This window comes from Bombyx mori, chromosome 15 (genome assembly GCF_030269925.1).
Source record: "Bombyx mori chromosome 15, ASM3026992v2".
Classification (NCBI taxonomy): domain Eukaryota; kingdom Metazoa; phylum Arthropoda; class Insecta; order Lepidoptera; family Bombycidae; genus Bombyx; species Bombyx mori.
The window spans coordinates 10,871,670-10,893,045 of record NC_085121.1 but is presented as its reverse complement, the minus strand read 5'-3'; the positions used below and the strand labels follow the sequence as shown (position 1 = coordinate 10,893,045).

General features: G+C 36.9%; 3 protein-coding genes and 1 non-coding gene across 14 annotated transcripts in view; 1 reads left to right on the top strand and 3 right to left on the bottom strand.

The window, feature by feature from the left end:
• The window catches only part of LOC101738201 (protein ECT2), a 42,146-nt gene extending 29,171 nt beyond the window's left edge, over positions 1 to 12,975 (top strand). For 3 of the 6 annotated variants that reach the window (XM_038016163.2, XM_038016168.2, XM_038016167.2), the window contains 15 exons: positions 1,589 to 3,118; positions 3,438 to 3,569; positions 5,281 to 5,551; positions 5,637 to 5,752; positions 5,825 to 5,952; positions 6,138 to 6,308; positions 6,814 to 6,929; positions 7,397 to 7,557; positions 8,588 to 8,728; positions 9,161 to 9,290; positions 9,873 to 10,027; positions 10,404 to 10,514; positions 11,142 to 11,237; positions 11,666 to 11,812; positions 11,891 to 12,975. In XM_038016163.2, the coding sequence (XP_037872091.1) occupies positions 1,589 to 3,118; positions 3,438 to 3,569; positions 5,281 to 5,551; positions 5,637 to 5,752; positions 5,825 to 5,952; positions 6,138 to 6,308; positions 6,814 to 6,929; positions 7,397 to 7,557; positions 8,588 to 8,728; positions 9,161 to 9,290; positions 9,873 to 10,027; positions 10,404 to 10,514; positions 11,142 to 11,237; positions 11,666 to 11,812; positions 11,891 to 12,013 (3,528 nt within the window). In that variant the 3' untranslated portion in view covers positions 12,014 to 12,975. The remainder of the gene's footprint in view (positions 1 to 1,588; positions 3,119 to 3,437; positions 3,570 to 5,280; positions 5,552 to 5,636; positions 5,753 to 5,824; positions 5,953 to 6,137; positions 6,309 to 6,813; positions 6,930 to 7,396; positions 7,558 to 8,587; positions 8,729 to 9,160; positions 9,291 to 9,872; positions 10,028 to 10,403; positions 10,515 to 11,141; positions 11,238 to 11,665; positions 11,813 to 11,890) is intronic. The other 3 variants (XM_038016164.2, XM_038016166.2, XM_038016169.2) reach the window with 3 other exon arrangements.
• Positions 1 to 21,376, bottom strand: part of LOC101743353 (TAR DNA-binding protein 43) — a 490,523-nt gene that overhangs the window by 252,975 nt on the left and 216,172 nt on the right. The gene's annotated exons all lie outside the window — the stretch shown is intronic.
• Positions 13,320 to 20,884, bottom strand: LOC101744832 (sodium-dependent noradrenaline transporter). 6 transcript variants are annotated; one of them, XM_062672616.1, is made up of 16 exons: positions 20,658 to 20,883; positions 20,087 to 20,273; positions 19,878 to 20,009; positions 19,676 to 19,802; positions 18,801 to 18,864; positions 17,962 to 18,077; positions 17,419 to 17,526; positions 16,457 to 16,586; positions 16,216 to 16,362; positions 16,048 to 16,138; positions 15,816 to 15,989; positions 15,680 to 15,743; positions 15,164 to 15,268; positions 14,617 to 14,689; positions 13,974 to 14,174; positions 13,320 to 13,528 (listed from the first exon to the last, which is right to left on the bottom strand). In XM_062672616.1, the coding sequence occupies exons 1-16, from the start codon at positions 20,715 to 20,717 to the stop codon at positions 13,370 to 13,372; spliced, it is 1,938 nt and encodes a 645-aa protein (XP_062528600.1). In that variant the 5' UTR covers positions 20,718 to 20,883; the 3' UTR covers positions 13,320 to 13,369. The 6 variants fall into 6 exon arrangements, with proteins under 6 accessions (XP_062528600.1, XP_021202639.1, XP_062528603.1 ...); XM_021346964.3 differs by having other exon boundaries at positions 15,816 to 15,971; positions 20,658 to 20,882; XM_062672619.1 differs by lacking the exon at positions 13,974 to 14,174 and having other exon boundaries at positions 20,658 to 20,884.
• On the bottom strand, positions 21,298 to 21,369 carry Mir2774a-1 (microRNA mir-2774a-1). The gene has a single exon (NR_107345.1). It is a non-coding gene; the product is annotated as a microRNA mir-2774a-1 (primary transcript).

Genomic DNA, 21,376 nt, shown 5'->3' with positions numbered 1-21,376 from the left:
GTTTTTAATAAATTAATATATTGTCTCAACTGTTTTATATTCTGTCAGAGAGGCAGGCAATATTTGATAGAGAATGCTTGTCTGATTATTGAATAAAAAGCACTAAATTTCGTAACGGCAGCTCTCATTGTTAAATCTCAGATATTAGAAGCATAAAGTCGGATTTTCATAGTACCAATCTGTAATAGAACATTTCATTTTGTAATTGGCATAAATGTTTTTTTTTAGTTTATAACTATGAGAAAAAAATTTATGATTTGTTTTCTTAATTATGATCCAAAGATTGTCATACAAAACTAAGAAATAAAAAAATTAGACCCAAATCTGTATAGAAATAATTTTTACTAAAAAGTAGTTCCGATTTTATGGTTCTAATTTTGAGAAATATTGCTCTATAATAGTTACATAGATAATATATATTATTAATATTCACACATATAATATTATTCTAAATGACATTTAAGCACTTCAGTGTTATATGACACTGATCTTAAATCTCTGATGTATAAATCTATATGACCCACAAATGTAATTTTTATTTATTAAATTTTATTCAACTCTGTAGCATATGCATATGTATATAAACTTTTGGATGCATTGCGTATCTGTTTATTTATAAAATTCTCACAGTTTATTTTTAGTTTATTTTGCACATTAGTCATCAAGCTTAGCGTTGTGAAATCAGCATGTAGTATGCACGTATTACCCTCGGGAACACCAGCTATTATATTATTTACACTGCATTAGTTGTCATCTAGATATTCAGTAATGTACTCAGATATATTTTTAAATTCATTAACTATTTTGATAGTGGAGCTCTATTTAGCAACATTGTCAATGTCAGCCGTTGTTTGTGTAACACATTGAACGGCTAAGTAGTATTGCAAACACACATTATCAGCTGCTTTACGACTCAATGTCGGTAGTTGTAGTTTCATAATCAAACGACAGATAGTTATGCTAATGTTTAACTCAGATAGATACCACTGTCCCACATTCTGGTATTTGAGTGTAAGGCCATTCATACTTTCATGTGTTATTTACCTATTGTGGATACTTTTAGTTCTGTAACAGCTTAAGAGTCGCTTAGCGAGCACTAGAATTGCATCCCTCTCTTTCCTCACCGCACGACGTAAAGTCGACCCATTGTTTTTTTAAACATTATCTATAGAATGTATACTTAAAAAAAAATATAACAGGTTTTAATGACCGTACTCTGTAATTTGCGCACTTACATACACAGAACACATTTCATTTGCTGATGTGAATACTGCGCTATAATCACTGTTTGGTCGACTCAGTATTGTGCTTTCACTGTTTGCTGTCAATATTTTATTATTAGCGAACCTACAGTAGTGCAGTAGAATTATTTAATATATATAATTTTTTTATGTAAAATTAATTAATATTGACAACTCAATTCATTATTTTGGTCGAGATAAAATAATTCTTGACCAATTACATTAACATAGAACAGACACCAGCTTCTTTATGTTCTAACTATTTAATCACGTTGATAATCGTGATGCATGTTTGTATCGGAATGGCTTCATTACATCATTGCGTGGTGTGTTCACACATGTTTCAGGTTATGGCCAATGGGGAGACTTTCGGTCGTTCGCTTATCCTATCGCCTCACCAGACCACTCCGAGCTCCTCTTCTAAACCATCCCGATCGACTCCCAATCGTTCTCAGTCCACTCCAAAGACTTCGTTATACCGTAGACTATCGGCACGGCTGTCAGGATGCCGCGCTAGTCCTGTCAAACATGCAGCCGATACTAGCCATGAAGTTCTCCACGATGAAAAGGACAAACGCATACAGCGAGCTTTAAGTGAAATTCGAGAAAAACAATACACATCCAAAGATAAATTAGCTGATAGTTTAGTAGGGAAATCGTATACAGACGATTTTTATTCTTATAAAGAAGAAAAAAATAGTTCACACGGTGAACGTATAGAGTACCGAAAACATAGTAACGGCGGCAAAGAAAATAAAGATTCCCAAACGAGCCACGGATCTTTGAAATGTAACGTAAAAGATAAACGAGAAGTATTTCGTAACAAATCTATGAATGTATTTAATCTAGTCGATTGTTTCAACGAAGTTGGCTCTCTCCATTCTTCTCTCACTAAGAGCTTATGTGATCTTGATCCTAAAGGTGAATTCTTGTTGCCGACCCCCACTCGAAATAAAGAATTGCAACAATCTACGACCACTATTTCATCTGGTAAAAAAAGAAGTCGCAATTCGACTGATACAAATTTTCAAGAAAGCACCGTCGATGTGAATTTATCTCCTGATAAATGTGATGAGAATAATTGTAAATCCATAAAAAGGTTGAAAATTAAAGATTCCTTCAAATTTAAAACTAAACCAACGATTTTCAAAAAATCTAAAAGAGAATCTCTCACCAAACCCACAGGCGACATAATAGTGGAGCCAGTAAGTCCAGAAAACGTTAAACCAACAGATCCAGCTGGGGAATTCATCGCTTCTACCTCTTCTCCCATCAGATCGGAAGACGATAACGCATCTATATGCTCTATGAATACGATTAAACAATCGGGCTTTTTTGATATATCGTTCGCATCGTTAAGAAGTTCTAAAACAGCAAAGTCTGCTTCTAAATTAAGACGAAGCGTCAAATCATTTACCGCGTCGTTTAGAAGTGAACGTAAAAAGAAATACGAGAAGAGAGCCGAACGCAATACAGTCGAAGTGGATCCGTCTCACTTGCCTTCAAATTTGAAAAATGTTTCAACACCGAAAAGAGAACTGGACGAAATGAAGTTTGATATTTCTCCCGTGCAAGTCGATACAGTAGACAGTACTGAAATGACACCACCAGTCAAACGTGCAGATCTTGATGAACTGGATGATTCTGCTGTATTCAAAACTCCTCAGAGTGTGTGGTTGCGCGCTCAGCGTCATTCTATTTGCGGCAGCATAGAGTTGCGGAAAGCCGCAGGTCCCCCCTCCCCCAGCGTCCGTCCCTCTCCCACCCCCGCTTCCGTCCCCGCGCACCCGTTCGTTCTCGAGCAGCCGCCGCCCGCCTCGACGCCTCCCATCCAAGACGCCCGCGCCATTTCGCAATGCCATGGAATATCGCTACCGGTACTAACACCATTTTATTCACTTCTACTAAATATTAAAATCTAAAAAAGCTTACATTACAAAATATTTGGACTCGTCGCTGCCATTCTTCGAATCGAGGTCCCCTTGTTTTATACGTTTCGGTCTGGTTGCATGCCTACGAATATTCATATTACGTGAGAGATAATTAGTGCTTTATAAATTATAATATTAAGCCCTGCACTTAACTGTATGCCCTTAACGTTACAGTGGAACAGTTATCGGGAAGAATTATTTTTAGGTCGGTGGTAGGTCATTTAGCACTTATTCGAAATACATCTCATTTTATTTTCACTATTAGGTGGTCGACGAACACAACACCGTGGTGGCTCCCGAGTGCTCATCGCGTGTTCACGTCGTCAAGGCCGAATGGTTTTGGGCATCCGTGCAAAATGAAGAGGCACAAGATGAGGGAGATTTTCTTTTCAAAGATGTAAGTAATTTAGACTCCGTGTTAAGTAGGAGTGGGTGATATAAATCGTATATAGATTCAATATCTATATATCGCAGCAATATCGTTGAATCCGATATCGCCCCGCACGAAATCTATATATCGATATCAGCCGATACACGATATTGCTCGATGTGATGCGCATCGCCATATCGTACCGATTCGTGAATCGAAACCTATATTTCGATATCAGCCGATACACGATATTGCTCGATGTGATGCGCATCGGCATATCGTACCGATTCGTTAATATCAGCAATATTCGTTTGGTTCGTATCGAATCGGCCAGAGTGAGTGAGCGCACGATAGGGATATCATGTGATGAATGAAACAGAAACAGGCATTATCCATACAATTGTAAACCTTATATTTAAGTCTATATGTCTGTAGATTATTCTTAGCGTATCAGCAGGATACAATTAAGGAAAGAAGTTTCAACTTTCGACCCTAACTTGAATGCAGTATAGCCTATTTGCATCGTTGAATTTAATTTCACGCGCTTTGACCTTGAACTAGAATTTTTGGACAAGTGTTTATAAATACTTAAAAGTTTTTGAAGTGAAACTTCCTTATCGGCGTTGGAAAAAAATTTACCGTCACATTTTTCGGTTACGCGTCACTTTTTTCCGTTACGCGCCATCTGTTTTGTATTCATGTCTATGATAATAAAATCCTTTTGTTTAAACTTTATCTAATTTAACTTTTTTGTGTTCATGTCTATGATAATAAAATCCTTTTGTTTAAACTTTATCTAATTTAACTTTATTTAACCAATTTCTAGAAAGTTGCATGTAGATCATTTTTCGAAAAATAAGGCCATAAACAAGTTTCACTTCTTACGTGTGTACACTAGTACACGCACACATTTTTTTTGTGTTTGATTTTTAAAGTACACATTTTTCTATTTTTAGTTGAATCCAAATAATTGAGTTTATTTCTTGTGTTTGTATTAAACTTTGAAATCTACACTCTTTTGGTATATTTTGTAATTTTAAATTAAGACACAAAATACTAAAAACTGAAAATAATGTAGCCAGTCCTAAGCCTGGTAAAAGCATGAAGGAAAGTTTTTTTGATATTTTTATTTTCATGTTCTTTTTATTACTTTAAGATCATATTATAAATTGATATCAGAAAACCAACCGTATAACGTTGACTTAAATCTATATCTACTATGATATTATATCAGCGTATCGTTTCAAATCTCAAATATCATGAATCGAGAAAATCTACTAGCACCCATCAATATATAGATTCAGAAAATATATAGATTCAATATCCGATATTGATCCTCGATATATAGATACGATTCGATACGCGGCAAAACCGATATTACCCACTCCTAGTCTTAAGTGTCACAAGTATACGGTCACCAAATTTCCATACATAAGCTCGACAAGCTTAATTCCGCAGTACACCTTGATGTGATTGAATTGATTCAATGATTCGCATAATAACTACTCTACCTTTTACACCGATAAGCATGTTTGCTTTAAGGTACAAAGAAGACGGTAGCACCAACCCGTTTACTTCAATGGTACACTTTTACTGGTTACCATTTGGATTCTGAAATCTTCGGAACATAGTTTTTTGTTGCGGTTGTTGTTATGAGAACAAAATAATGATATTAATGAGAAATTATAAATAATGATATATTATTATGTAAAATTAAAATGAATTTTGTATACGGCAGTACCTGGAGGAGATGTCGCGGCGGTCGTCTGTAGGTGGTGCGGGCGCCGGTGTGGCGACGCCGGGCGCGGCGGGAGCGGCGGGCGGCGGGGAGGAGGCGGGCGGCGCGTGCACGCCCGCGCACCTACAGCGGCTGCGAAAACGGAAACTACGCGGTGGCGACTCCGCACTGCACAAACGTCGCTCCTCGGTGGGCGATGCTGTGCTGCTCAACCTTTCTAGGACTCTGCTCGACTGTACAACTTCCCCTGATGGGAAACCGATCCTTGAAGGTAACTTACGCTGTCTCAATTTATTTTCCAAGTGAGGAACTTGAAAAACAAATTAAGAAGTACTGATTTGTAATACTTTATCTAGAATCCGAAGTTTCCGACAATGTGGTCCGAAAATTGATGTCTCCGCGACAACAAGTCTTTATGGAGTTGCTCCAGACAGAGTCGAATTATGTTGGAATATTACATACAATAGTTACGGTGAGATCTATAGATTTTTTTTTTGTTTTTATGAAAAAATAACTCTGTTTTAACAAAACATCTTTCTTTTAGATGTTCAAGCAACCCTTAGAAGAAATGGCTGAAGAAGACAATAGTAACGGGAAAAATCAAGCACTGCTCAATAATACAGAATTAAAAATAATATTTGGAAATTTACCACCGATCTATGAACTTCATCAGTGAGTATTTAATTTAGAAGGAAACGGTTAGGTTATGCCCCTACCTCTGCTGAAGTCCAGGACTGATGATGTCTGGTCATCCATCAAGTTGGCCGAGTGCCGTCTACAAAGGCAGTGAAAAAAATATTAATAAAAATATAGTTAGTAATATTTGATAGTGTTATTAAAGTAAAGGTGCTTTTAAGGCGCATGTTAGAAGAACTTCGGTACACGCAAGCACATTGGAGCGAAGAGAAGAGCATAGGTCAGCTCGTGCTGCAGTACACACCCGACATGGTGAAGGCGTACCCACCGTTTGTCAACTTCTTCGAGAACACAAAAGAAATGCTGCAACAATGCGACCGTGAGAACCCAAGGTACTACACATCCTAAAATAGATAGTATAAAATAGGTAGCATAGTGCAAGATGCCTACCAACGACTTTGACGGGAAAGAAATTACATACTGCAATACAAATACCCAACTATACAACAGTTAAATAGCATGACGTTTTATGACGTATACTTTGTCTTTTACGGAAATAGATTTTTCAAAATGTCAACAACTACAAGAAAATTATAGTACACTGAAAATTATCTAAATCTTGAGGTGTCAGTAATTATGGTAGAATTTCGATGATATTGTAAAAACTCAGTAAGTAATTCCAGTTTGAAAGCTTTGGAAAGACCTTTGTAATACAGTTGACACTTGAGCCCACATGTCAAAGAGGAAATCAACACTCACTTTCGGTGTATACAGACAAAATACTGTGAAGCAACGATACTAAGCTACCTAGTTGTGTTAGTAAACAAGAATTCTAATGTACATACTAAAATATGTCATAATTTATCAAATAAATTATATCAATACTTTTTATTGCAGATTTCATGCATTCCTGAAAATATGTCAAACAAAACCAGAGTGTGGTAGACAAAGTTTACAGGAGCTACTTATAAGACCAGTGCAGCGATTACCTAGCATAAGCTTACTACTTGATGGTGGGTATAACATTTCATTCGTATCGTATTCATTTTGTACTGATATTATATTTTCTTATAAATGTTCTTCTACCAATTCTAGGCCTTTTATTAATTAAAAAAAAATTTAATGTATGAATTCATATGGAAATTTTCGAAAACTTTCTTAGTTTTTTCTTTTGTCTTTTTCAGTAATGAAATAATAATTAAAAGTGCTCTTACTTTTTAATATCGCATTTTTTGTTGTCATTATAAAATATTATTTCCTATGGTTCCTTCCTGTAATAATTTACAGTTTTTCAATCGTCCGTGGTTACGAAATTGTAAAAGCTGTTTTTTTTAATTGCATAGTTTGCTGGACGACCTTACGACCCACCTAATAATAAATGTTTACCGGGGCCCATAGACATAGACGTCAAAAACGTATATGCCGCCACCAACCGGTAAAATACCTTTATATAATAGCGTTCGTTTTGTAACAAATGCAGATATACTGAAGCACACCCACAAGTCGAACCCGGACCACGCGGCGCTGACCAAGGCGCTGGCCGGGCTGCGCGAGGTCATGTCGCACATCAACGAGGACAAGCGCAAGACCGAGGGGCAGCTGCAGATGTTCGACATATACAACGAAATCGACCAGTGCCCGGTAACATACTTACTATACATACTCTATTATCCCACTAGGTGGGACTCACACAGACGATTTCAAACTTTCGATAATTTTTTTATTTATTGCTGTGAGTGGGAAGAGCTCACGGCTCACCTGGTGTTGAGTCAATCGCCTTGAGATATGAGTTCTAAGGTCTCAGTATAGTTACAACGGCTGCCCCACCCTTCAAACCGAAACGCATTACTACTTCACGGATGAAAAGTATGCCCGGTGACAAGAGGCCCTGACACCAGTAACTATTTAACCATCGATATAAAAGTTTGAGAGAATAGTTAATTTCGTTATGATTATATCTAGATACCTTTCTGTTTGATTATAAATATTACCTTGCTAACTGTCTTTTATATAAAGAATAACTGGAATTTTCTGTAATACTTTCAATTCAACCACCTTTCAATTCAATCTTGTTGGATTTTTTTTTCGAATTCAAATTATAAGAGGTGCAAAAGAACAACAACACTAACTTAGTTAATTAATATAAAGTAAATAAAAGGCAATCATAATAAAATGTTAATAAATTAAATTAGATATCAAACCATTGATTAATTATTTTTGTAAAATATTTATAATCGAAATTTTACATTACCAAATAAAATTTCGTAACACTTTGTAACATCAATCACAACGCATGATGTCACATGTGGCTAAGTGTTGTATTTTAATTTATATTGTGTGATTAGTTCGTCGCCTGCTATAACCACTAATGACGTCACATTTAGTAAAATTTAAACCGCGTTATATAAAGTTTATACAGTAAAGTTGAAAATCAAGGACTGTTAAGAGGGATTTATTTAAATTAGGAATATGTAATATTCTTTTATTCTCTCAAATACATACTATACTAATTTTACTACTTTTAATGCGTTTCACAGTCACGATAATTATATATCTGATAATTTCTGTTAGTAATAAAATTATCTTAAACATGAAGATTAACCTTTCTGATTTCAGTATTCAGTATAAAAAGAGAGATCTATAAAATATTCTTATTATCATATTTCTACAGGCTCATCTTGTTTCGTCGCATCGGTCTTTCGTTTCGCGGTGCGAAGTCGTAGAACTATCTAAAGAACTCTCAGGAAGAGGGGATCACCTAGTATTGTTTTTGTTTACTGATACTATGGAAGTTTGCAAGAAGAGGTCTAAAGTAAGTAAAACTATTCAAAATACCACACTAAAGAAACTTTTTTTTTCTTACAATTAAATTTAATAGGTCTCAGGTAGATCCTAAGACAGTTATCATTTCTTTTACTAATTAACAAAAATGATAACTTTTATTTTGCTTACGGCATCTCATATATAAAAAAATAAAAAAATCTCATAAATTGCATTTAGGTGTGTACTGTCGTTCTTATTGGTGGCACGAAGCAGTCTCGCGCTCCGTTTTGAGGAAACTGCTCAGTAGGATCCTTGATATTCAATCAAAAAGTCTTTAGGAAATGCTGCGACTCTTCTCTACTCTCATAGATAACGCAACATGAATACCGCCACCTACCTTGAGACATGGGGTCGAATTCTCAATTGTATTCTCATAATTGTGTAAAACGATGGCCGCTTCTAATGATAATAATATTTTTAGGCTTTCAATAGCAAAAGTCCAACGAATGGCACGGGCACCATGAGGATAGGGTCAAGCAAACCCTACAGACATATATCCTTAATGCCACTCAGTACTGTGAAGCGAGTTGTCGACATTAGAGAAGCTGAAGGTAATAAACAATCATCTTCGTACATTTTCATTCTTTTGTTAAATTGAAATAATTTCGTGTGGTGGTAAGATTTAACAAGCCTCGTGTCTTGCATCCGCAAAGACTTATGCGACCCATCTAAGGAAATAAAAAAAATGGAATTGAAAGATTTTTATTGCGTTTCACTTGTTCCCCTTTATTGGTGAACTTATATTTTTAGAGGTTTATGTGCCACTGGAAAGGATGTAAGTGGTTACGGGATACCAAACATAATGAATCATCATCTATCATCAGCAATGCTTACCTATAATAATTTTTTTGTAATCTCAATTAAAGAATATTAATTATCATAGTATTCAGGGATCTAAAGGGTATCCGATAAACATTACCTCCTGAAGCAATGAATAACATCACACAAAGAGGATGAATTATTTTTCGATCGCGGTTGTTGGTCGCAAGGAAATGATTGATGGAAGAGTTGTTTTTCTAATAATTCCTCAGAAACCCTCTCTGTACAAAAATGAATTTATTTTCAACATTTTAGAAAACCATCAGTTCAAATTATAATTTTGCTAATATTGTATTAAATTTATGAAATTTCAGATTGTCACAATGTGTTCGCATTAATGTGCCGGAATAACCAAGAACTCAAGGAAAAGCTGTATTCGTTTATGATTACTGATGAAACGGTAGACAAGTCACATTTCCTGAGGCAACTCTGCAGACAAATGGCGAACACCGTTTGTAAGGCGGATGCTGTAAGTATCCAGTTTGATTTGTGTTTTCGTCTCATTACTAGTGCTATTGTACTAGGTCAGCTACTATGTAACTAGATATCTTTAAATAGTTTAAAAATTAACTTTTGATATGCACGTGTAGTCATATTTCTACACTCTTTCTACTTCCCTATTATAGTTTGTGTTTAAATTTAAATTGAATCTTATTTTTGTTTCCTTCAAGTAACATCTCTCTCTTCCATCTCAGTCTTATTTTTTATGAAATATTTTAACCAAACGAAAAAAGCGAAACGGGTACTTGTAGGAAATTGTGTACTCTTAATTGATATTTTGTGTAGTTTTAGCAGCAACACCAACACCGTTTACTCGACACTCATCCATTGCATATTTCTTGCAGGACAAATTCCTGGCATGCCTAGAGTCGCATCAAATGGACATCGACACTAGTGACCTCGCCCTTAGCACGCTATCCAAAGTCTCGAAATTCGCAGCTAGAACCAGAATAAAGGTAGGGGTTGTGTACGAATTAATTTCCTGTACTGTACATAGTAAATTTGTTTTTTGATAATAAATTGCAAAAGCCGCAGTAACACAATTTCACGAACACCATATTCAATGTTACTTGAATGTTGTAATGTATTATACACTCGTGGACACAAAAATATGGACGAATACAAAATCTCTTTAGGTTCTCTACAATAGTTTGTTAGTAGAAATATTCTAATTAGTTCTAAATTAGTTTTGAAATGTTTATAATTACAGCATGATTAAGTTTTCGTATTATTTGTAGCTTAGCTTGTTTCGTACGAACAAGAGACAATAACAACAAACGCGTAACATAGAAATATCGAAAAAGCTGCACAATGTTAAAACCAAATTTTTCGTCACGCGTCGCTACTAAGGCATGTAATGTTAAAACATTCAAAACGAATACTTGAAGTTTTAACGAACGATTATCGTACATAGTTTGCACATCTGATATAATCATTAGACGTTTCATATTGTCATAAAAGTTAAAACGCATATGATATATTTGTTTCCGTGTTAAAACCGTGGTCGAATGAGGGAGAAGGACGGCGTAGGTTGGTAGGGTGTGAGATAGTAACGGTAGTAGCGCAGCGGTGTTGTGTTGTAGCTGGAGGCGCTGGCGGGGCTGGGCGGGTGGCTGCGCTCGGAGCCGGCGGCCGGCCTGCTAGACACTTGGGTATTGCGCGCTCACTTACTCGCACAGGTCTGACGTCTGACGCCGCCCTCACTCCGCACTAACCGACCGCGCTCATCGCTAACGACTCCCGTACAGCATCACGCGGGCCGGCTTGCGGCGGGGCTGCGGTCGTCGGGGGCGGGCGGCTAAAACTAACGCTTCGCTTCTTGACGCTGGCGGTAACAGTGCTCCTTCAGCGTGCCGTGCTCGATTGCGTCGATCATAACCACATCATTCATTCGTACTGTCGTCTTACATCTGTCCCACTACCACACTTCTAACGGTGCTCGGGTACATTCCGCTGAGATAGCTTTCCGATCGTAACAAAACGTCACTAACCGCTATTGGTGCTGATAGTTCATGGTTGTCAGTAAAATGTCATCTGCGGTTTCATAATATTTTAAGTTTGTAATTTTACATTAATGCAAATAATAATAATGAGTTGATATCGACAGGTCGGGCGTGCTCTATCGTTCAACAAGACCCCTTCGAAACTGAAGCGAGCCATGTCGTCGATGATATCGCCGTTCGGCTCGACGTCCAACCTGACGCCCGCGTCGCAGCTCGCGCAGATGAGACTGGCCAGCTGCAACAACATTAACGTGAGTTTGGTCCCCGGCGGCCGCTCAGGGAGCCGCACAGCCGAGCCCGAGAGTACACTGGCGTTGTTCTGATGGCAGGAGATGGGCGGGTGCTCGGGCGGCGCGGCGGGCGCGTCGGGCGGCGTGCTGGTGGCGCCGCTGTCGGTGCAGCCCACGCGCAAGGCCGCGCCCGGCGCCGCGCACGCGCTGCGTCGGTTCTGACGCCTCGCCGCACGCCCGCCCGCCGCGACGCGAGCTGACTCAGTACGTTTGTGATTCGGTGCCGATCGGTCTAGAATGTTCGTTAGTGGGACGGTGAAGCGTCGACGGGTCGGGTCGTCGAGCGCGCTGCCGGGAGTGCCTTCAGAGTCCTTTTGAGGAGCAAGTGAATTTGATTCGCGGGTTTGAATAATGTTATTTAAAGTATTATTGTATGTCGCCGCCGCCGACTAGTTTGATTCGAATATTCGTGTAATTATATTTCTGAACTTATTAAATGTTGTAATTTAAAAAAAAAATAGTGTCGTAACTTATGAAACCGCAAGACTCTGATATTAACAAATGCTTCAAGAAGTCACACGTAAATTATTTTATGCAAATATCCAAATGTAATATATTAGTATGGCTCGACTCACATTCGAGCAGTCCATAGTTTAGGTGCTGAATCAGAACCTTGCGGTTTTGTGAACATTTTATCATGTTCGTTATTGTAATAAATTTTTTTGGATTATTAATGAAATGGGTGACTTTCCCGGTAACCGGTTTGAATATCTTAAGTATTTCGTGAGCCGTTAGATGTTTGTATGTGTTAACTTGTCACACGAGCCTGATATAATATCATTGATATTACGGAGATTTAATCTTGGATAATAATATGTACATAATGTGATATTTAAAATAATGTAGTCGTCGGAAATGTCTTCGTCTGCTGTTGTTGTGAAACGTTCCTAATCAAACGAATTCAGTTACTCGAATATATAACATTACATTAATTAGGAACAGTGGACATTGTTTTATTGTAAATAGCTTTCATCGCCCACGTCTTAAGAAGCTCATGATCGTTTTGAAACGTAAGTCTCAAGACTACAGTATCAGAATCATGTGTGTACGCATGTTAATGCATTGTACAAAGATTATATTTATGAACATTTTAAGTGATTGATGAAATAAACATTTATTTTCAATCTGTTGGCTTTTTTAAATGCTCCTCTCGTATCTAATTAGTTCAGCACCTGAATATATTAGAATTTTTTTTTTCTTAGATAGTTGGACGGGCTCACAGCTCACCTGGTGTTGTGGTAACTGGAGCCCATAGACGTCTACAACGTAAATGCGCCACCCACCTTGAGATACAAGTTCTAAGGTCTCAGTATAGTTAAAACAGCTGTCCCACCCTTCAAACTGAAATGCATTACTGCTTCACGATAGAAATAGGCAGGGTGGTGATACCTACCCGTGCGGACTCACAAGAGGTCCTACCACAAGTAAAAAAGGAAAATGTAATTTATTAACAAAAGAAAAATGTAAATTTTCGTGAGTGATCCAAAATAAATTTAATATTGCCTTTGTAAATAAAGATTAACGTCTCGATCTAGAGCGCAGGAATACGTATGCGTTGTGGCAAGCTCGCAGCGGCACCGCTAGCACCACACTGCTCAGGGGAACTATCGCCATAATAATGAAGTACTTTGGAATCTCGGTCTCCGATAACATACAAGCTTTTCCTATGAGCGTAACCTGAAAGTTAGCAAAGTGGTGCTAAATTAGAGCTTTGTTAAATCTTCAATGAAATATCAATCTAAAGTGGTATCAGTATAACGTGATGTAATAATCGTTTTCAAATATGACATCTGATTCTATACTAATATTATAAAGAGGAAAGGTTTGTTTGTTTGTTTCTATTGAATAGGTTCCGAAACTTCTGATCCGATTTGAAAAATTCTTTCACTGTTTGGAAGCTACACTATTCTCGCGTGACAGGCTATTATCTTTTTTGAAAAAAATTAGGGATCCTTTCTAAAACTCCAATAATGTAACCCAAGGTGTAAAAAAATTACTTAAAATATTCTTTACCCTGCACTGGTTCTTAATACCGTTCAACTTATTAAAATCAACAAAATTATTTAAATTATTAATTTACGATTTTTTTATTGCCACAATTGAAGACGTCTGATAAACTGACCAGAACTATTAAAGGTATAAATTGCCATTGCGCGCTGATACGTGTCGAACAGGCGTCCTCTTCCATGGCTAAGTTGAGATCGGATATGAAGTCGTGACTGCGATACACGTACAACATTCCAACGAGTTCCATTAAACACACAAAGGGCATGGTGACGCCAGTATTTATCGATTCAACCGCTTCCAACAATGCTATGCCTCCCTGCGTGAACGCATCAAATTAGATTTCAGTAAATAACAATATTAAAGTAGGTATTTACTTTTTTTTATTTTACTTTACTTAGCATTAGCTGAGCCACCTCCTTTTGCCTTTTTTTTTCTTTTCTTTTAATTATCGAAATGTACTAATCTAAATCTGTGTGAAAGGCAATAAATGATTTTATTATTGTCTGGAAAGTAATTGTCCAATAAGTAGGATGATACCACGATACACAGAAATATTGAAAATACAACAGTGATGTCGAGAAGTGATTGAAGAAAAAAAACCAATTTTTAATCAAGCATCATTCCTTACCCATTAAAATCAAATATTTTTTGTAGTGGGCGTGTTTACAAACTATTACCACTTCGTACTTCAATAATTATTATTTTTTTGTTTATGAAACTAAACAACAGCGGGGATATTATAAAAAAAAAATACTAACATTTGTAGAAAAAAGTAAACTTAATGCCATGCAGCTTAGAATAAGACCAGCAACCACAAATTGTTCCACAAACCTGAAGGAAAAAACAATTAAAGGCTTAATTAACAATAAAATTAAAGGCTTAATTAACAATAAAATTAAAGGCTTCTCATTCATTAAATGTAAATCAAAACGAAAAATGTTTATACCAAAATTGATTATTATGTCAGCTTTTGAAGCACCAATCTTAGACGAGTTAATCACTGAACGGTATCATTGGAAATATGAAAATCAATGAAATCGTCCAACTTCACCTTTGCCCCATTCGTCACGATTAGGTGAATTTCCTAAGTATTAGGCTATGATTTTGTTAGTTTCAAATCAAATCATTAATAAATAAAAATGTCTTTCAAAGTTCATCATCGGTTTAAAGGCCGAAATATTTCTTTATTTTTAAATAAAGTGTTCATAACAAATTAATTTCCGGCTCCAGTGGTTCATTCGTCTACAAGTGAATCGTGAACAGTAATAAAATTTTCAATACGGGATTAAATGCTGAATAACTTACACTAATTTCACTCTATACTCAAAAATTGTGTGCAGAGCCGTTTTGAGTAGAACAAATGCAACTGTCGCATACGAGAACATTAAACCGCCAAAGATCAACGAAGACCTAAAACAAAAGATAAGCGCACAGCCTGAAGCCACAAAATATAAAATACCCTCCCGCCTATGAAGCGTACAATAGTGCCATAATTGGGCATCAGTGACGTTGCGAATGAAATTCTCCAAACAATGGTGTCATGTGTATGACTTGTGACCTCTTGTTTTGTCCATTTCCCTTTCTCGCCCATCAAGATGACACATTTGATAAATGTGTTCCCAAGTAATCTGTTTACGTCTCAGATTAACTACGTGGGCTGTGTCTTATAAAATTTATTCTCGACTAAATTCTAGACTTTTAGCGCAATATTTGTGTGATTGACTCGAAATGGCATAACTTATGAGCAATCTTGGTAGTACATCTTTAAATTTTTTGAGATATCAACGGTTTTTTCATGTTCATGTAATTTCAAAGGCTTACATCAGATGCGTATAATTGCCACCAGACGTACATTTAGAGAACATTGGAATAATCCACAAATTACCTGAAAAATAAACAATTTACAAATCACGAGGCAATGTGTGTAGATACTTAAATCATTTTAATATAAACTTACTTTCACGTTCGTTCACAATGCCTTCAGAATTTGGCTGTAAATAATCTACAACTGCACATAAAGTACCTCCAGCAGAATGCAACGCCGCTAATAGTAGGGTTAGTACAGAATGCCAAACATTTTCATTGTTTAAATCTGGATCAATATGTCCCGAGGCTAAAATAAACCATCTCCCTATATTTTGTATTTTTGAAAAGAAATTAAGAATGCACAGTCTGTACATTAAAACTACCAAAATGATTCAAGCCCTTCCCGTGAATTAATTCAGTACCAACGCTCGCTGAGTGAATATATAATCCAACTTCCATAGCGTCTGCTATACCCTGTAAGCACAATGTAAATTGTTTACAATAGTAGTTAGGTATTTTATATGGGACTTTGATTTCCTCATTAAACTCACTGCTATAACTTCTTTTGCGCCAATTTGAAATATTTTTCGGTACGCTTTTTTCATTGTGATTAGATTCGAAATTCCAGTCATAATCAATAAAAACACCCATATCCAGGGCACTATCAAAAACCATGATTGAATATTGTTCCAAATTAACTAAAATTTATTATAACACAATATTAGGTCTTGTAAATGGTACCTACTTCCTATTTAAGTATTGAAAACTAGTACCGTTTATTTATGTACCCACCCTACCGTGTAATAATCGTTCGATAATCATGCATATCCAAATAATTATCCATATAAAAACAATACTGATGAACAGTGGTACGTTTAATTGCGTCAAGCTGAAGTCAGGCCGCAGGCGAACGACTTCAATACTGTAACGAGGCAAATAAGTTGGTTATTTTGAAAACATAAAAAAAAATATTTATATATATTTCAGACATTCATATTCGTAAGTGCGTAACTAAACCTTGATTTGGTAGCTAAATAAATAAGTAGATATCATCATTATCCTGCCCTTCTCCCAGTTACCTGGGGTCGGCGCAACATGTTTTCTCCTTCCATACTCTTTTATCATATACCATTTCTTCGCTCACTTCCCTCTTACCCATATCGTCTTTCACGCAATCCATCCATATCTTCTTAGGTCTACCTCTTCCTCTATATCCTTTCACATTCATAGTTAACATTTTCTTACTAATCTCATTTTCATTTCGTCTCATCACATGTCCATACCATTCCAAACGCGCACTTCTCAGCTTCTCTGTCACAAGTGCCACTTTCAGACTTACTCTAACATATTAATTCCGTATTCTATCCATTCTCGTTACTCCACACATCCATCGCAACATTCGCATCTGCTGCATGCAATCGCCTTTCATCCGCCACTTTAGCGGTCCAACAAGCCGATCCATACAAGACGGCAGGCCTTATTATGGTCTTATATATCTTCCCTTTTAGGGGAAGAGGAATGTGTGAGTCACATGTGGTGCCCGTGACCTGCCGCCATTTTATCCATCCTGGGTCAATTCTGTGCCTCACATCGCATCCAGTTCACGATCGCTTTGGATAACAGACACTAAATGAATAAGTAGATATATAAATAAATATGTTTATGATATCGACTAATGCGACGCGTCTCCTGACCGTTGCTGTCTGCACAACTCGGCTATTACAAAACTAGAAAACAATATATTAGCCACTTACAAAAAGAAATTGTAGGCCGGAGTGGTGTAAATAGGTGGATATCTGCCGGTAAATGATTCTTTACAGATCGCTAATTTCAATGACTTCATATTAGGCTTTTTCTGAATACTGAAATAGAAATAAAATTAGCAGCGACACAACTGTAACAAGTTGGACAATCAAATACCTAGTTCAAAAAAAAGAACAAATAGAGACGTAAATTTTAATCTTCTATCTATCTATCTTCTTCTTCTATATATGTATATAAAAATGAATTGCTGTTCGTTAGTCTCGCTAAAACTCGAGAACGTCTGGACCGATTTGGCTAATTTTGATCTTAAATTATTTGTGGAAGTCCAGAGAAGGTTTAAAAGGTAGATATGAAATATGAAAATGCTCGGAATTAAATAAAAATAACAATTTTGTTTTCCCCTTTGATGTGTCCCCCGTCGGACGGATTCCTTTTGTTTGTTTTAGGTTTATTTTATACAAAAGTTTAGGTCTTTTATTTATCGATTGAGGCACTACGATGTATGCCGGGTCAGCTAGTAATAAATAAAAAACCTTGATTCCGTAGAATTTCTCCAAGCGCTATCACTTAGATTGTGAATTGTTTCAGCCAACACATTGCTTGTGGTTTCATATTCTTTTATAGGGGCAGGTTTCAGCGCATATGTAGACTAAAAATATTTTGGAAATAATTAAATACAATAACCGAAGAAAAATACATATTTTAGGTGCAAAAGAAACGTTGAATAAATTAAATTGAAACTTTTAAGCCGTTCTAAAAAAAGTGTAAATCAATTACGAAAATACAATAATTTCTTCGATAAATATTCATCGGTTGTCTTCGTAGGCGTATAGTGAATTGATCGGCTGCTACCAATTGGTACTATTTACTATTTGGCTCCGTCATGAAGTTAATAAGTAGGTACCTACAACACTAACTTTATGGGCTCCGTTGAGCGAGAAACTGTTTGAATTGTTGAAGATCCCAATCTAGAACCATCGAGCATGCGGAGACTTTGGATCTCTGCATGCTCTACCATTATTTTACGGTAAATGCTTTGTGAATGTTATGTAGTTAATACTGGTCCCTTTGCGATATCTGCCACTACCACCGGAGTGTATCAAACTAGCTTGAGCTTGGGTAAACCACCTCTCTTTCTGTAGAGAAGATTTACCGACGTAGCTGACATTACTAGTGTCCGGATGGCGATGATGCCTTTTTATTTAATGAGCCAAGTACTAGTCTATCTATATCAAAAAAATTCATACAATTTCCCTACGTTCCCTACGTTTTTCAAGTTTCATTTATCGTAGACATAACTAAAATCGAATAATAAAAACTGTTAGAGTAGCTTTAATTCAGCCAAATTAATGTTTAATTTAATAATACATACCTTATGTAACGTTAAAGACGTAAATTCAATTATTTTGGGTTCATACGAGTTTAATTCGAAGTCCCTTAAACAATAAAAAAGAAAATTTATCTAGAAACACTAAAATGTACATAAACTGACAAAGTCTGAAATAAAATAAAATCTAAAAACTACACTGTTTAATCAATGTCTTCGAAAGAGTGTAGCTTTTTCGTTTCATGGTCAGGTTATATTTTATTACAAACAAACATCTAAATAACATTTGCAGTTCACATCAAGACTACTGATATTGTGTTAATAATTATTAATGGTCTGCCAGTGACATAACATATGCATATGGAAAGAAAACTTCGTGCAATTGTTTGGTATGGAAAAAAAATTGCACGCTCAATACCTAAAGAATTGAAGGTTATTTGTGTACAGTCACTTCGGAGGGACTTCGGTTCCCTCTGTATTTTGTACCGTATGTTCCATGGGGAGTGCTCTGAGGAATTGTTCGAGATGATACCAGCATCTCGTTTTTACCATCGCACCGCCCTCCACCGGAGTAGAGTTCATCCATACTACCTGGAGCCACTGCGGTCATCCACAGTGCGTTTCCAGAGATCTTTTTTGCCACGTACCATCCGGCTATGGAATGAGCTCCCCTCCACGGTGTTTCCCGAGCGCTATGACATGTCCTTCTTCAAACGAGGCTTATGGAGAGTATTAAGCGGTAGGCAGCGGCTTGGCTCTGCCCCTGGCATTGCTGAAGTCCATGGGCGACGGTAACCACTCACCATCAGGTGGGCCGTATGCCCGTCTGCCTACAAAGGCAATAAAAAAAAATAAAAAAATAAAAGTCACAAAAACTTATCTATTCTTTCTAGTAGCTAATGTATAATCATTAATTAGACCTGCAGTATGTGAAAGGCAGTTTTGCATCCGCTACAGAATATAAGACATACACCGCAGCTATAGCGGCAATTGTGCCACAGTTTATGGCACGTATTATAGCGTTGATACATATAGCTATACCAATACCTAAAAAAAGGAATGCGTTGTTAATATTATTTGAGTGTACTGTGCGTTTTTTCTAATTAAAAAACTATTTTTTACCGTCAAACATAGGTATAATACGAAAGGCTCGGCCGGGTCCACTTATGCTCCATTGACCGAGGTAAACTTCGAAATGACGCAACGGGTTTGCTAGCAATATACATGCCAGTGCTAAGTACATTACGAAAGTTACTGCAACAAATTCACACGAAGAACATCATAAAATTAAATGAAATTTATGGATAATCATATTATTGTGAAGTTCTCACTCAAGCCTCCAGTGACCGCTGAAGCAGTGACGCGGCAATGCATGGCGAGGAGACATCCTATTGCTAAAGAACCGAGTCTCAACCGTCGACGACCTTTCAAGCGTCTGTGGGTTGTAACTCCACCGATCGCATTGTCCATTCCGGGTATATGGGCCGTTGACCAAACCGTAGACCATTCACTGTTACGCTGCAATACAAGTGAATTCTCTCGGTCACCGTCCTCGTCGAACCCGTCGCTTGCGACGAAGGGCTCGATGAGTGAATTAACCCATAGACATAGCCCATTGAGTTTCTCACCGGATCTTCTCAGTGGGTCGCGTTTCCAATCCGGTGGTAGATTTTGCGAAGCACTGCTCTCGCTAGAGCCAGTGTTAGCAACACTCCCGGTTTGAGCCCCGTGAGCCTACCTACATGTTAGGGTGAAGCTGAAACAGCCTCTCAAGGCTATCAGTTTAGGTAGGAAAAAATAAGAATTCTGTGACTCATATGTCTTATGTGAACAGATTTGCCAGAAAGACTGGTGATACGATACAATTATATAAGATAATTACGCACAAAAGTATGTACTTACATCATTGTTCTCAAATGTAAGTATGGTTTCCAAGGAATGTGGACTACGGGCGCTCGTCATCGTATTGTGTTATGAGAATTTTGACCTTCGCAATATAATTTTATTTTCCGAAAACACACGTGAAGAAAAACTATACAAATTTTACTCGGCTTTTTTGTAATTTCATCAATTTGTAAACCTAATAAATGACACTCAATCTTTCATTCATTGGAAATGACAGTTTTCTTGATAGTCTAATAATTTTGTATTAGAATGTTATAAGTCATTCAAATAGATAATCACTAGCATAACACTTTACTCGCGGCTTTATTCGCGTTAATAAAGGAATAAGCTACCGGTGTATAGTACTTTTTTCTGGAAACTAGGTACCGCTATGCCCCTTCTATGTCACTGATAACGTTTAAGGTCATGTCCTGTTAAATGTGAAAGTGTAACAAGCAAATTCGCTATTTCGCTTATAATATTAATACAGATGAATTACACGAGGTACGTACCTACTGCGTATTATTTATGAATTTTATAGTGAAACTAGTTGTTTAAAACTGCAGTACTATAAAGACTGCATCGACATTTCTTTAAATTTAAATTTTGAAGGAACCGTCTATAAGTTACGAGTTTATGGGACTAAAGAGTTTCCATAGTGAAGATTAAGGGACGATCTTCCACCGAGCGGGTGATATTGCTCGGTAGACCGGCGATCCCTTATCGTCTTATCTTGG